The sequence below is a fragment of the Mytilus edulis genome, chromosome 1 (assembly GCF_963676685.1).
Source record: "Mytilus edulis chromosome 1, xbMytEdul2.2, whole genome shotgun sequence".
NCBI lineage: Eukaryota > Metazoa > Mollusca > Bivalvia > Mytilida > Mytilidae > Mytilus > Mytilus edulis.
This window is the reverse complement of record NC_092344.1, coordinates 68,657,168-68,674,175: the sequence shown is the minus strand read 5'-3', so window position 1 is coordinate 68,674,175 and position 17,008 is coordinate 68,657,168. Positions and strand designations below refer to the sequence as shown.

At 30.8% G+C, this 17,008-nt stretch overlaps 1 protein-coding gene across 1 annotated transcript; it reads right to left on the bottom strand.

Annotated features, from left to right (window-relative positions):
* Positions 1 to 1,896: 1,896 nt before the first annotated feature.
* LOC139487953 (uncharacterized) lies at positions 1,897 to 14,980 on the bottom strand. Its single transcript, XM_071273227.1, has 7 exons — positions 14,872 to 14,980; positions 9,882 to 9,974; positions 6,680 to 6,889; positions 5,937 to 6,152; positions 4,038 to 4,241; positions 2,443 to 2,589; positions 1,897 to 2,058 (listed from the first exon to the last, which is right to left on the bottom strand). Exons 1-6 carry the CDS (start codon positions 14,888 to 14,890, stop codon positions 2,546 to 2,548), a joined length of 786 nt encoding a protein of 261 aa, XP_071129328.1. The 5' UTR covers positions 14,891 to 14,980; the 3' UTR covers positions 1,897 to 2,058; positions 2,443 to 2,545.
* Positions 14,981 to 17,008: the final 2,028 nt, after the last annotated feature.

Here is a 17,008-nt window from a genome sequence, read left to right as displayed (position 1 = left end):
TTTACAAAAGTCTTTCAGAAGGATTAGAGTAAAGTTAATTTAAGTTTGTGCTACATACGTATGAATATTTGGTTTGTTGGAGATTGTTTCCTTTACAAATTAACTTATGAAGATGTTAATTATATCATTTGGTAGTTGCTGAGAGAACGGAAAATACTGTTAACATTCCGGATTCAGAAATTTAAATCGATCCAATAAGACTTAAAATCTAACAGTTGTCCTTATAATCTATCAATGATCACAATTGAACTTCTTTATTTTGTAAAATTGAGAATGCAAACGGGGAGTGTGTCAAAAAGGTAAAACCCTACAAAAGAGTAAACCGCAGCCCAAGACCACCAATGAATCGCCAACACATCAAGAAAATGTCTCACCCGAGATAGTATGTTTGCATGCAACACCCGAAGTATTTTAACACGTTCTAATTGCTGACCTGTTATAATATTACATTAAGGAACTATCCTTATTATAAACCTAGCTTGAAGATTGTAACACTATGTTAACTCTTAATAAAGTATAAATCCATCTCCCTCAGGTAAAATTGACTTATGATGGATCTTGATATATTGTTCATTTAACCTTTCTTATGTTAGTTTTAGGAATATAAAATGAAAGTTTGTATATACATGAATACACCGTTGGATTTCAATTTTTTCTACGATCAATAGGAGTGTAGCAATAAACAGTCAGGGCCATTACTTAAACAAGTAATTTTTTTAAGTTACTTAAATAAGTAATTTTTGTTTTTGAAAATAGAACAAATTACTTAATAGAGTTATTCTAAATTTCAATAAAACATAGACTAAATGTAAATTATAAATAACTTCAAGTCTTAATCAATTCACAAGTATCTATCTATTTATATCAGTCTACCTTCAAGATTTTGGTGGAAAATGAGAATTTAAATGTCCCAAGATACCAATCTTTGACCAAGAAGCGTCGGTATGAAAGATAAGTGCGTCAGAAAGTTAATTAGTGTTTCAGAAGGATTAGATTTAATATGTCAGGGGGAAAATTACCAGATGACTGTAAAAAATTGTTAAACCTAGTAAAATCTGTATTATTGGACACCTATAAAAATAATAATCAGAAAAGTTACTTATATAAGTAATTTTTAAAATAGCCTCGTTTTCAACATTACTTGAATAGGTAATTTTAATTGTTACTTGTTTAAGTAATGCCCCTGACTAATAAACCCTTACAGACTTCTGTAAAAACTTGTTTAAAAGGTGATAGATATCTTCACTAATTTCTCCATAGAACAAATAACATAAAAATGCGGTTCTATGATCGTGCTTTTAAATTAAAAAAAAATGATATTTTCAAATGAAAAACATTTATAATTTTTTTAAATGTATTTTGATTTTACAATAATATTTTTATTAAAATATGTTTCCGTATTGATAGAAGTTTCCTAAAATAAATAAATGGTTACATGTAGTTCGTGCATTGTGAAAGAGGACATCATTGGTTTAGGATAAATCATCATGTTATTAAAACAATTGAGAAACATGATTTATGCCTTGTGCAGTCATATCAAATATTTGGCGGGGTTACATGTATGTATGAGTAGGTCGTTGAATTTCGATTTTCGACTAATACTTATTTCCTCTCTTCGTTTTGGGCAGTGTTTGAATTACATGATCATGTGTTAATCATCGAACACTTACTAGACAATTGCTTTTAACACCCGATCGATAAGTGCTCTGGAAAATAAGCAGATCCTGCTGCACATGTGGCATCCGTCGTGTTGCTCATGTTAGTACACACTCGGTAACAAGTCTAAGTATGCAATTTATATTTCTGTAAAGGGAACGGGATTGTAATTACGTCGTAAGGAATATACCCGCCCATCTAAAAGTACTCACAGTTACTGAATACTAATTCAATCAAAGGTTATACAATCCTATATTTATTTTACAGATAACATATAAATTATAACAACTCCATCACATTTTCAATTTCAATACAAGTTTGTAAGTATTTACTGCAAGCATGGTTATATATTTGTCGAAAAACATTCAAAAATCTTCTTCTTTTCTCTTTTTCATTAAGATTCTAAAAACAATAAAGAAAACTTGAATGAAAAAGATTGATCTACATGTATCTATTCAAAATTTATCAATGAATCCGATTTTATCTCGGACTATAATCGAGACTATGTATAGAGAAAGAGATACATTTACAAGGTAAGATTAACATGCATAACTGATGTATCTATATTTGAAGCCATGTCTTTTATCATGTTTTCATTTTCGTATTTTTCTTGTTTTTGGGATCTTTTGTTTGTTTTTTGCTTTTTGGTGGTTTTCGATCTATTAGAGTCGTACGATTCTGAATTAAATGTGCGGTGAATAGATTCTTTAAATGTAGTATTGAATAAGGATTGAGATAGATAACGTAGTACATGTAGTAATATCGATCTTTATAAGTAAATCTTACCATCAGAGGTGAGATGAAGTGTAGTACTGACAGATCCAGTGATAATGGAATTGATATCCTATGACACGCTTTCATCTGATCAGATAAGATTACATGCCTGTTGTCATAAGAATTGAGCACAGTTTTTTCCTTTTATTGCTCTCTGACCTATTTATATGGCATTTTAGAAAGAAATCAAGCACACATATTATTAAGAATCATCAACACAATAGAAAAAAATGGCCGTGTTCAAAACACAGTATCTGCCATAAGTACTAGCAACTCAATTTATCTCGAATAGAGTTAAGGCATCATCATCATCATCATCATCATCATCATCATCATCATCATCATCATCATCATCATCATCATCATCATCATCATCATCATCATCATCATCATCATCATCATCATCATCATCATCATCATCATCATCATCATCTTATTTTTGGTATGTTATAGCCAACTATACGGCCTGGTCTTTGCTCATTGATCAAGGCTGTTATGAGACCTATAATTGTTAAAATTGACAGTCACAATGGTTACAAATCTTCAGTAAGAGTAAATAAAAACAAAAACAATATCATTATCTTTAAGAAATGTTAATTCAATTGTAACAACATTAACAATGTATTATATGTAAATATTCTACATGTTTTAGTACTTATACAAAGCTGATATATCAAGTAGCAAACATTTTAAATTTTGAGCGCACAAGCTTTAAGCTATCAGTTTTGGAAAAAAATAGGAAATATTGAAGCATTCATAATATGGTTATCAAAAGTACCAGGATAAGATATAAGTTACAAAATATGTTAGTTACACGTCAAGAAGACAATATACAACTGGAACAAATACTAAAAATAGTACATTATGTGTGTACAGGTAGGTTCTTTTCTATCAATATTTTAGTCTAACACAAGTATATATGCAAATAAATAAAAACGTTTTCAAATATTACCACACATTAAGTTTAACACACAAATACATAGTTGAATTAAATGTTGCCACATTATGACGTTGTGCTAATAATTAAGTTGATGACGCTTAATTCCATACACAGTTCAATGTAAAACATGATATCAGTGACATTTGAAGCCGACGTGTATGTGTCATAGATTAATCAAAAACAAACCACATGCAAATACAATATACAGTTGCGGTTAAAGTGCTTACAGTTTTTACCCAAAGAATAGATTACCAAACCCGGATGTGGCAAAAAAATTCAGGTTCTTACAGCCTATCAACTGCGGACTAATTTTTGCCTTATTTTAATTTTATTTTAATTCAAGCGTAACCAATGAGTGTCATGTAGACGTGTCTGACGTACAAAGTATCAAGACTAGTATCTATGATTATTTATAAAGTGTAATTTAAACTTATTATTTATAAAGTGTAATTTAAACTAACTGTTTTCCTCGACAGTATCAAGTCATCACTCTAATTAATGCTAGTTAATATGTTGAGTTTTTAATTGGTTTCGTAAAAGTGGTTCATCAAATATAAACAAACACTGTTTTATGCATGGTACTCATATGTTTCTTCAATTTGACATATTTAACGTTTGAAATATATTTGTGATTGTTGAACAAACATTTCTCATCATATGTACGTACATTTGTTACAATTACAAAATTGCGAGTGTTCTCTAACACATCCGTCAGTACAAACACCTGTTTGTATATCCCATCTGTTATTTAAACATTTCTGTTCGTCACATCCCCAAACACAGGAGCCATTTTCAGGATGACAATGTTGGCCTATACATATTGATGGACACGTTGTGGAACAGTCTGTTCCCCACATACCCTTCCGACATCCTGTAATCATCAATATATTTGTTTAGAGGAGTGAACTTATAATTATCTTTATATAGTACAAAATACTTTGGTGTTAATAACTTCAATCGAGACACACATTGTAGATCACCCTGAAAATAAAATATTTGTATAATTTGAAGCACCAAATAAGAATAACAAAAGGAACCTATTACTAATACAAAAGTCGACATCGCTGTAAAGACACACATCTATAACACATCTGTCATTTGAATTCATAAAATACATGCTAATCCTACCTAATGTTAGTACTGTTACTCGATATCCGAAAAAGAAATCTTTTGATAGGACTAGTTGACGATGGCAAAAAATTAATAATTTGAATAATAACTATACGTGTGCAAGTATTTTTTTCTACGTACATTATTTTTCATGCAATTTTTGTAACACTTGGTTATCAGTAGTTAAGCTAAAATGTATGTTAGTTCTGTAGCTGTCTGTGAAAGAATCAAAATAAACAAAAGAAGACATATATAAATGACTTAGCAATGATTTGAGAATAAGATTTTTGCACGCTTAGAGAATAAAAATTTAAACTTACACAAAAATGAAATATAATCTGTTTAAAACGATCCAATATAAAATTGATTAGTGTTCTCATTTTTAACAAAATGTTAATACTATTCGATCAAAAAATTCAACTGTTAACACATTTTAGCTATTGCTTTTTGAAAAGAAAAACCAACTGTCATTGTTTTTGCTAGTCACGAAAGTTTTATTATTTAATAAAAGATTTTTTTTCATTTAAAAAAAAAACCAATGACCCTTACCTAAAATATTGTACAAATATTAGAACAGTGTTCTGATTACTAAAGAAAAACATTATTTATTAGATACAAGGTGATCAAAACAAAAAATATGTAGAACAACTTATGCATTAAAAAAATGAGAGGAAGGTCAAACTCCAACAGCGGAATCATCCATTGCTTAACGTGACGTGACACGGTAAAAAAACCACTAACAACAAAGAACACGCTGGTCCTGACAGCTGTTTTCACATTTATTGCTTATATTGATATAAAATACTACTTAGAATTATAGTAAAACGGCTTTTAAGGGAGTGACCGTACATTAGAAGAAAATATGTTGCACATGCATACAAAACTTACCATAATGGCAACGTAACACAATTCACCTACATGTCCGCTTTTATCATCCCCTACAGTGTCTATGGAAATTTACAAATTATGGACGAACTTCCCCTTTTTACATAGCATTTCGAATAAATCAGCATGTTATAAACAATAAATTCACATAAAATGTACGTATCAATGGTCAATCATGTTAACACAGAATAATTGACTACTGGGATAGTCAGTACAACGTTGGAAAATCATCAACTAGAAGATTCATTGAACCTGTTTTTATAGAGACTCATAAAGTATATCATGCGTTTGATTTAGTCCAGCAGTACTACATTTGTTTTTAATTAAATGTATAGGTCAAACTATTTCTACAGCCATGATAAAGATTTAAAAACAAAAACTTAGAAGAATAAATAAAATCACGAAAAGCCAGGGTCAAATATTTTAACGAAAATTTATACTACTGCAAGAATTATCAGAAGTGGTGAACCAACCAGTGATTGCAACAAAGCATAAATTAACAGAAAATCCAAATTATGAATCGTTTTTTATATCCTTTGTAAATGACTTATTTTTTTAATAATAAAAATACCATTGATGGCAACGTAACACAATTCAATAACAGGTCCTTCGTGGTTGTCTTTTTTAGTATCGTAATAAATGACGTATTTTCCAAGTTGATTACAGGGAATAGTCTGAGTGAGGTCTGGAAGACCAGGATCAGGATCTTCATAACAGAGATAACCGTCCGGTGGTATAGTTGATGTGTTGGTCACATATAATTTGAATCCATCCATACGATGAGCATCTGCAATGAAAAAAATATACATGCATGCCTTATTATAAAATTCAATATAAATATCATTTGATTATGTTGAAAACAGAAAACAAAACAAAATGATTGGGACCACAAAAGGTAGGGATTATAATTAAAAAGTCATTGTCACAGCGTTAAAGGTCATCCTCTTAAGGATATGAATAAAATTATATGCGATATATACGACAGCTCGAAAATGAACGTTAACTGTATTGCTGTCAACACACTTTGGTAATCAAGAAGTTGAATGACCAATACCAATATTGTGCATGTTTGCAGTACAAAAAGGCTCTCAATATCTTTTATAAGTTACATTTGTAAATAGTCATAAATGACTAGTAGCAAAACATAAAAAAGATGTTTATTTCGTTTTTAACTTTATTTCATAAAAAGTTATGTTGTGACAAAACTTACATCATTAATACAAATTAGCTTCCCTTTATGGTCGGCGATATTTGTATAGCATGAATACATTTTAAACAAAATGACCATCCTATTTAGTTACTGTGTAAACTTACAGCCTACTCTGTAGTAGATTTTAATATCTGTGATGTAAGCAGATCCGAAGGAAAAATGAAACATCCACCAAGCTTGTGTCCTTCCAAGGCCTGTAACGGAACATAACGTCTTACTATATGTATTTGATATTGGTGGCTGTATAGCATATTGAGGTACACTTCCTTCGTGGGTAGAACTCTGCGTAGCTGTTCCATATGGTGTAAGGTTATCTGTTAACATATACAAATATAAATATAAATGAGAACACAAAACATCTGTATAATATAGTATGTGTTACCCGATACGTAGAAAGAATATCTCTGTAGACTAATTTGAAAATAATAACGAACTGCAATTGCATCCATCATTCATTCACATAATTCTAGATTAAGTGTTTCCTACAGGAATGTTAGGCGTGGTATGACGTTCTGCCGAGATTTACTGACGCCCTGTCTTTTTAAAAAAGTGTCATGTCCCTTTGCCGTCGTATTTTAAAACGCCCGTCGTATTTCAATATTGGATCTGTTAACAACACTTTTATGATTGTTTTCACTTTGAACAACATAAAAATTAAATGTGTGAGATTAAATAGAATTTCGTAATATTATGCTTGAACAGTTTCAAAGCGACAGAGTACACATCTGGTTTATGGTTGATCTTATAGGAACAAAATCGATTTGCATCACTACGAATTGAAAATGAAGACAAATTATAAGGGGTTGTTAGCGTTTTAATTTTACGATGCAAGGGATGAATAATTATCCAATAAGCAATCCGATTTTTTGTTCGATTATATTACTATCCATAACCTTAACAGTGGCTGTACATCTTTGTAAAAAGTGTCGAAAAAGTGCTCATGGCCGTTAAACCTTCTTTCCTTTAAATCTGAAAGAACAGTCTTTGTTGCAGCATAATGGATTTGCTGATATTATATATAGATATAGGAAGATGTGATGTGAGTGCAAATGAGACAACTCTCCATGCAAATAACAATTTATACAAGTAAACCATTATAGGTCAATGTACGGCCTTCAACACGGAGCCTTGGCTCACAACGAACAACAAACAATAAAGGGACCAAAAATTACTAGTGTAAAACCATTCAAACGGGAACCCCAACGGTCTAATCTATATAAAAAAAAACAAGAAACGAGAAACACGTATAAATTACACAAACAAACGACAACTACTGTACGTCAGATTCCTGACTTAGGGCAGGTGCAAACATTTGCAGCGAGATTAAACGTTTTAATGGTACCAAACCTTCTCCCTTTTTTCTGAAACAATAGCATAACATCACAACATAGAAACACAAGTTACTAAACACACGGTTAGAATACATAAGACGTTCTGACCTTTCATTTTAACATCTTTCAGTGCATAGTATATTCGTGAAAATTTCTATTTACATTTCAGAAATATTGTTTTATGATGTATGATCCTTTAGTGCATGTAAGGTTGGACTGAGCGGAAGCATCATATCAGTAGATAGACAGAAAAAAGTCTATAAATTATATTTATTCACAATGCAATTGAGCACGGCATGCAATGACAATTAGTAGGGATGTTTAACGGTCTATGCTTCTTATGAGGGTATCGCGTGGCATGTGAAGATTTTATTTAAAAAAGAAGATTTGATATGATTGCCAATGAGACACCTCTCCACAACAAAACATTTTACATAAAAGTTATCAAATAGGTCACCGCACAGGTTTGAACCAAACCACAAAGACTAAAGTTAAGGCTCCTAACTGTAGCTCATTTAGTTTAACTACATTGTAGCTATAGGCTACATAAAGCAAAATATATGTTTGACTATTAGTGCGTTTAGAATGCTCCTTCGGTATTGACATTATATTAACTCGTATTTAGCTTTCAAATGTGCCTAAAAGGTTTATAAGCCAAAAATGAAGTAAAAGACTTTTGGTTAGAATATTACTTTATTAATATTTGGAAGTATTTAATATAGTTTGAATGTTTTAATCTCTTTTTGCAACTTTTGGGTCTTAAATTTTTGGATTTCTTTCACTAATAAATCAATATCAGTCTGCAACATACCAATATAATCTAAAATGTATCAACAATAAATTAAATAGTGGTTTTATTTTGCAGACGAAATGACACACACACACATGCCTTAAGAACGTACTCCAACAAAAACATCGTAATACGTCATACTAGTTGCATGCACTGTATATGGATAAAGTAAAATAACAAATAATCTGCAAGGAAACTTCCAAACGGGGAGTCATTAATTAAATGGCAAAATTAAAAAGCTCTAACACATCTATCAAATTCAAAATTCTTGTCATATTTTTGACTTGGTAAAGGCATTTTCTTATGTAGAAATGATAGCTATCTGAACCTCTCACTTAAATGCATATTCCATGATATTGACATAAATGTGTGAGCAAAACATTCAGACACAACAGGAAAAAACTTCAAATATAAAGATACAGAATTTAACAAAGTAATATAATCTTAATTACTGGAAACTACTACAAATAGCTGTTTCAACAAAGAAACACCAATTGACATACACACAAAGTACATAACCAAACATGAAAGACAATAATTCAAAATTGACAATAGCATAACTACACAATGGAGGGATGATGAATTACCGAGCCAGGTTATAAGTTCACAATAAAAAATGAACCATACAGTAAGGGAAAATAACAATGAAACAAGTCAGTACCTTGAATCTTTATTTAAAAAACATCATTTATTATTTGTGAAGTTGAAACAGAATATTTATCAACAAGGTCTTGATAAAGTCGGATGAAATTTTATTTAGAAAAAGGAGGAGATGTTCTTTGACATAAACTTTACTTATCAAGTCATGGAACTCCATCCTGATTAGATTCATTAAAGATTAACACTTGCTTTATTTTAGCGGAAATACGGTAGATGTATGATACATTGATACTATTGCTTTAACTGTATCGTCGCAATCATACCGACCGTGCAAGGGCTGTATAGCCAGTCAAGGTCGATACAACTTCCATTTGATTTCCAATAATAGCTTGAAACCTTGACAACTGAAAGTAAAGGTATTACATAAATATAACATACATTAAGGCTCCGTGTTGAAGGCCGTACATTGACCTATAATGGTTCACGTTTTTTAAATTGTTATTTGGATGGAGAGTTGTCTCATTGGCACTCACACCACATCTTCCTATATCTATTAAAAAAGTTTAAATTATTTTGTTTACTCACGTTGAGCTGTGATAGTCAATTGATAAGTTTTGTGGATCAGTATCACAAATAACATGTTAGCTTTAGTTGGTATGATCAGGTACATTGTACGATCTAAAAGAATATGCTTCTAATATGAAAATATATAATGTTATGGATTAGAGGTGAATGATTTAATGTCCCTGTAAGTAAAAGTTCTATGTATAAACGATTACAGAATAGTGGACGCTACATTAACATTGAATTGAAGAGCTGTAATAACGATGAACAACGCCATATCATAGTTGTGTGCACATAATAAAAGATGCTAACTATAAAGAGGGGAAAGGTGTTTCTTAGGCAATCCAATATTATTCTCTCGGTTTCCTTACTTAAGGAAGAAGAAGTTATATATAAACAAGTATATAATAGTTTGGGATGATTTATCAAGATACCATCATTACTTTGTTGAAGGAAGAATAAGTTTTGTGTAAAGGGGTAAAAATAGTTTGCGCTAATTTAAAAAGAATACTTGAGGTGTAATACCACCATGGATTTTCCCATATTAGTCTTTTTTAAATTATTTTGTATTTAAAAAAAAAAAACTGTGCAGAATGCATCTTTTTTCTTCCAAATAAAGAAATTTTTGGCATGAGTAAAGTTTTATCCTGTCCAGTACTACAGACAAAATGTAACAAAACATTTCATTGCATATAAGAAAAATAACCTTTAATGAAAGTTAACCAATCAAATGTTCATCTTTTTTAAACGTTTTGGTTTTTTGTTACACTTCAGTGTTTGTGATGTTTCGTTCGTTTTCCTCTTATGGTTGATGTATTTACCTCATTTTTAGTTTGTAAAATGGATGTGTTGTCTCTCAACCGATTCATGACTTTCGAAAAGCGGTGTACTACTGTTGCTTTTATTTGATCCGTGTATACACTTTAGTTACCATGTAAAACGTAAAATCACAGAACGGGAAGTCCCTAATCAAATGGCAAAATCAAAAGGTCAAAAACATTAAACGAATGTAACCCCACGATTCCAAAATATTCTATAGAAACACCAAATAAAAAAAATGGTGCTTAAAAAAATATATGTTTATGACCAAGAAATGTTGTACTGCAAAGATACGTAAGATTAATTTCCTACAACTGTCAAATTCAAGTGAACATTTTTTCCAGTTTTTTTCGTATGGAACCGGTTGCGACGTACTATGATTTAGTGGTATTACACCTTGAACATGATTACAAAATAATAAAGAAGGCTTAAAGTTATATAATAAATACAATATCAAAAATACCGAGCTCTCACTTATATTAAACTAGAGGCTCTAAAGAGCCTACATTTGTATGTGCTCAACTTGGTCAGTGTGCATATTAAAAAAAGTCCCACATTATAGACAAGAATAGAATTCATGACACAATTCTGTTTAAGGGTTTTACAAAATGTACGAAAAAATGTGCAAATTTGAATTTAAAGGGCAATAAATAATCCAGAAGGGGTCAAATGACAATTTGAACATGTCAATGTATTTTTAGAGCGTACTTTGCTGAACAATTTTGATGTTTAACAGATCTGTATCTGTTATAATATTCAGGATGAACACAAAATACAACACAATTACCTTATATGTACCAGTTCAGGCGCAGCAACCAAAAAAAGAGAATGTTTGATGCGTCTGGAAATTTCAGAGCAGATAGGTCTTCTCCTAATAAACAATTTTACTCCGCTCTGATTTGTTCTAAATGCTTTAGTTTCAGAGACATAAGCCAAAAACTGCAGTTTACCCCTATGTTGTTTTTTTAACAATGGCGGCCATGAACCGTGATTATCGGATGCATTTTTGAAACAAGATGATTTAGGACAAGTTTGGTTTTTTAAATTTGGCCCAGTTGTTTCAGCGAAGATTTTTAAAAAAAATTAACGGACGGACGACGACGACGGGCGACGAATGGTTACAGGCGTCAAGTGAAGAGAAAAGATAAGATAAAAAGGACAGTCCCTTATCAAATCGCTCAATAAGAAGCTCAAACGCATATCATACGAATGGAAAAGAACTGTCATATTTCCAACTTGGTACATGTATTTCTTTTTGTAGAAAAATCGTGGTTTAATGTAAAAATAAGGAGAAAAGGTATAATTACCAATGTTGAAATTTTCCACCAAATTTCAAATAAGGTGAATTTTAGGAATTATAGGCAACCGTAAGGCCTTCAACAATTAGATAAACCCATACCAGTATTGTCAATATAAAGGTTTGAACATAAAATAAATATTAAACAATTCAATGGATAAAACTAAAGGCCTAAATTAAAAAATATTTTTTTGCAGGGTTAAATATGTTTGTGAGAGCTCAACCTGGCTTGATAACAGAATAAACCTCTCAATTGTATAACAGTTACACAAAATTCCATTATATTGACAATACTATGTCAGCACAACAAACAGACTTAATAGGTGAACATGTAATGTTGTGATTTTATTCTATTGTTTCAAAAAAAAAGGGATAAGATTTGGTACCATTAAAACGTTTTATCCCGCTGCAAATGTTTGCAACTGTCCTAAGTCAGGAATCTGATGTACAGTAGTTGTCATTGGTTAATGTAATTTATACGTGTTTCTCGTTTCTCTTTTTTATATTGATTAGACCGTTGGTTTTCCCGTTTGAATGGATTAACACTGGTAATTTTGGAAACATCTATATCTTTTTGTTCGGTGTGAGCCAAGCATCCGTGTTGAAGGCCATACATTGACCTATAATGGTTTACTTTTTATAAATAATGACTTGGATGGAGAGTTGTCTCATTGGCACTCACACCACATCTTCCTATATCTATGTTAAACTTGTGAAACCGCAGTCAACATTAGGTTGTAAGCTAAATCATTGTTCAAAGTAATAGCTTTTCTCAAAATAGCAACATGAAATAATATAAAAGACACTCTGCAGATAAGGTACATCAGCAAAAAAGAAAATGATAAAAAAAAGAATAACATATCATAATAACACAAATGGCGGAATGTATAAGTACCAACTCACGCCAACATTTTATGGAAAACATGGACCTAACAGTAAAGGTAAAATATAAAATCAATAAAAAAAAAAACATAACACGTTATTAAGACGATAAATAACGTCAGTTTTTAGAATCTAGACTTGAAGATAAACTTGTATTGTTTTTTAAGTTGATATTAACATTTATCAACATGGTCTTGGTTTATTTCAGTGAACTTTTTTTCAGTATATCGAACCTCGTTCTTTAACATAACCTTGGTTCATACACTTTCTGCTCAGACACTAGTGACCTTTTCTAAAGTAACAGCTGCATGATCAGGCATTCCAATTGGTTTTAAAAATATATGTTCAATATGCAGGTGTAGTTGGTATATTGATGCTAAGTTATGGAAATTTATATTTTTTGTACCAGATTTATATAACATGTATAACACTCTATAACATGGTAAATCATGGGTGTTTCTTTTGTTGCATTTATAAGGCTTCATTATATGTCTTACTTATAATATATCGCCTATATATGTAGGTCTCGGAAGTGCGATTGGGACGCTGAAGTGCGATGGTCACGCTGACGTGCGATGGTCTACGCCGAAGTGCGATGGTCCTTTCGCTGAAGTGCGATGGTTTCGCACATGAGGTTTAAAATTTTGACGTTTTCCGTGTATGTAGGTTACCAACATATGCAATTCAATGGGAACAAGGCGGCTAAAGGATGAGATGATTTTGGTCTCTAGATGAGCTAACCAGTTTTCGGAACTACAAAATGTATGCCGGAAAACGACAAGTAAAATGTCTTGATCATATTATTTATTTTGAAATTTTTAAAGTATCTTTCACATTATTTTGTGTTGAAAACTTAATAAGATAATATTAATTATAAGCATTTGTTTTCGTTATATCAAGTAGCGATAATTTTGTTTTACTCAGCGGCTTAATATGAAACCTGCTTTGTAAAAAATACACACAATCTCAGTAATTTTATTGTGCTTACAGTAATAATCTTCTGCAACGGGATAGGAAAAAAATAAACCCAATTGGTCCCAACTTAGTCCTGAGTCCTTGACAAAAACAAGATACATTGTACAAGTATATGTGCTTAAATAAATTGGATCCTACTTAGTGAATCCATTATTTTTTTTGCACTTCAACACGCAATATAAAGACATATCTCGAAAACAAGATCGGTGACTCCAATTTGTTTCGCTTAAAATTCTATCTTTCTTTATGCAAATTTGCAATGATTTATTATTAGTAGACTAAGTATAAATAGTGTGATCAGCCATCCAGTCTTTTTTCAAAATTAAAAGTCTTTGGTTGAACCTGAATTGAAATAAAATCCCGAACTCTCAAATACGAGGCTAGCACGCTAACCACTAGACCTCCACTTTAGATAGGATTCAAATTTCAGACCGTCGGATTTAAACAACGACAAAATTAGACCATCGCACTTCAGCGTACCCACTAATGCACTTCAGCGTTGCTAACAATAAGTTTGCGTCATAATGTCAATATCGCACTTCAGCGTGTTAACCAACGCACTTCAGCGTAGACTATCTCACTTCCGCGTGACCATCGCGGTTCCAAGTTCTACATATATATTCTGCATACACTTTCCTATAATTAAGGTAATATAGAATACTGTAACAAAACTTTGTGCAATTTGTAGTGTATCTTCAAGTCAAATAAAATGATTTCCTTATAATCAATAAAACAATGAAAACTTAAATATATAAATTTGTATAATGGTAATGCTTCATCTTTTAAAATTAAAAATAATCTCTTTCTATGAACCTGATAAAGCTAGAGAATGTTCTCAAGTTCGATTATTTGAAGAAAAAAACGTGGTTATTTCACGCTTTACGACGCATACAATAATATACATTATCTGGGACATTATCGATCACAAAAAATAACAAAATATTTTTTTTTAAACTATGTGTTGCATTTTGAAATACGTCTTCTGCATTACACTTAACCTTTTACATGAAATTTAGTACTTAATAAATGCAGACATACCTTGTGACGGATTAATCATCGTATAAACAATAGCAAAACACGTTAGTAGTTCTGAGTTACCTGACTTTTTTTAAAATAGGGACATACTCTTGTCATACACTTATTTATGATTTACCTGTTACGTAGAAACCTACATTTACCAGGAAACAAAACTGATCTATAATGTGTTAAAAAAAATTGTTTTAGGTCTCTTTTAAAGTGATAGTAAAGTTATAAATATTTTTAAATATCTAGTATGACAATTGTTAACTTTTATATAGAAAAAATCCCACACAAATTGAATTAATCCTATAAGAAGAATACATTGAGATTTGTTTTCAAGCTAAGCGCAGATACCTGCAATGTAGCATTATTAAATGGAAACGAATTGTATCTTACTAAGAAAAATACAATACTTTACTATTCAATTCACCGCTTTTTAAGAATGTATCTATCATTGAATAAAACTGCATATTGCAGTACACTTAATGCTCATCAACGATTGAATTAATTATACAGTAAATGATTATAAACACATCACTAAGTTGTGGATGAAACGCGCGTCCTCTGGCTGACGGTGTTTTGTCTAGCATACATATAATTGTGTCATGGTATAGTCTCTTTATTAGCGTCTCCATATTTTTCACCGGATTAAAATGAAATTTATAATTAAATCATAGGCAATAACTGTAATATTTTCCCTGTCTATTCTACATAACATACAAATGTGGTGCACACTTATAAAGACCAGCTACGGTGTACGCGGGTTATACAATTCTTATGTCAATTTAAAAAAAAAAAAATATTTAATGTATTCGCCGTATATTTCGATTATTGTAAAATACGAATCTATTTACAACAATTATTCAATCCTTGCCATTAAAAAAACGGAAAATAATGAAAACACGAGCTGGTTCCCATTTCAATCTTTACTAAGGGGTAACAAATTCACTAAAACATTATTTCAGATCTCAAAAGGTTTTTCTCTTTTTGCAGTAAAAATTGAGTTGAAATATAACTTAAGTACAAAAATAAAAAAAATATATTACGATTCATCAATAGAAGAAGCAATGTTAATTAAGAAAAAAAAACACCACTTATTTATAGATATAGATATATTTATCTAAAAAAAGAAAAATGATTGGCATACATGTTATACAACATACATTCTCTATAATCAGCCAAGTATAAACTTTTTACCGATGCTTCATATATATCAGGGGTATGCAATTAAATGATTTCCGATGAATGTTTTTATGATACAATGGGCTTATTGGACATTAAAAAAAACATATAATGTCTCCATTTTAATTTCCGTGTTAAGATAATACTAGCTCAGATGATATTTTTAACCTTTCTGCCACTAATCAACATACATGAATATACCATTTATGGATGTTCATCTTTTAAGATTGTTTAAACTTGCATTTCCCAACACTTCCACACTATCTCATTTCTAATATCGATTTTTATTGTACAATAATGATTTTAGTTTTAATAGTGTGACCATTTATTTCAACTATACACAATGATTAATGACAATTTGGATCATTGTTATTTTCCATTGGATAATTCATCAAATTGTTAAAAACAACTTTGTAGATACAGTAGATAGTAATCTGACTCATTTAAAATACACACTTATTTTCAACTATACCATTCAAGCATACACTTGTAGTTTCAAATATCAATGACCTTAGTAAATATTATAATTTAAGAAAAGATGATCATAGTGCAATGTACATTTTTGTAGGTCATACTTATATTGATTTTGGTTTCGTTCAAAATTTAAATTTGTTTTATATAGATTTGCAGAAGTGTACGGTAATGCGATGATAAAAACTATCAACACTTTATGCGCAAAACAATTACAAAATAAACAGCCAATAATGGTTATAAAATCTACAAAACGTATATTGTAGCTTGATTTCTTAAATATATTCCAGACACGCGTTTTGTCTATAAAAGACTCACAAGTGATGCTTGAATAAAACACTTTTTTTTAGATTTTAAATAACATATAATGTATATTTGTTTTTTTTCAGGTCAAGCTATAATTTCGCTTATGAATATGTCGATATACTAGTTACTAACAGAGTAGTTAGATGATAAGGAAAGAAAAATACGGCCAAATAAAGAATGTTCTTGAACTTTTAAA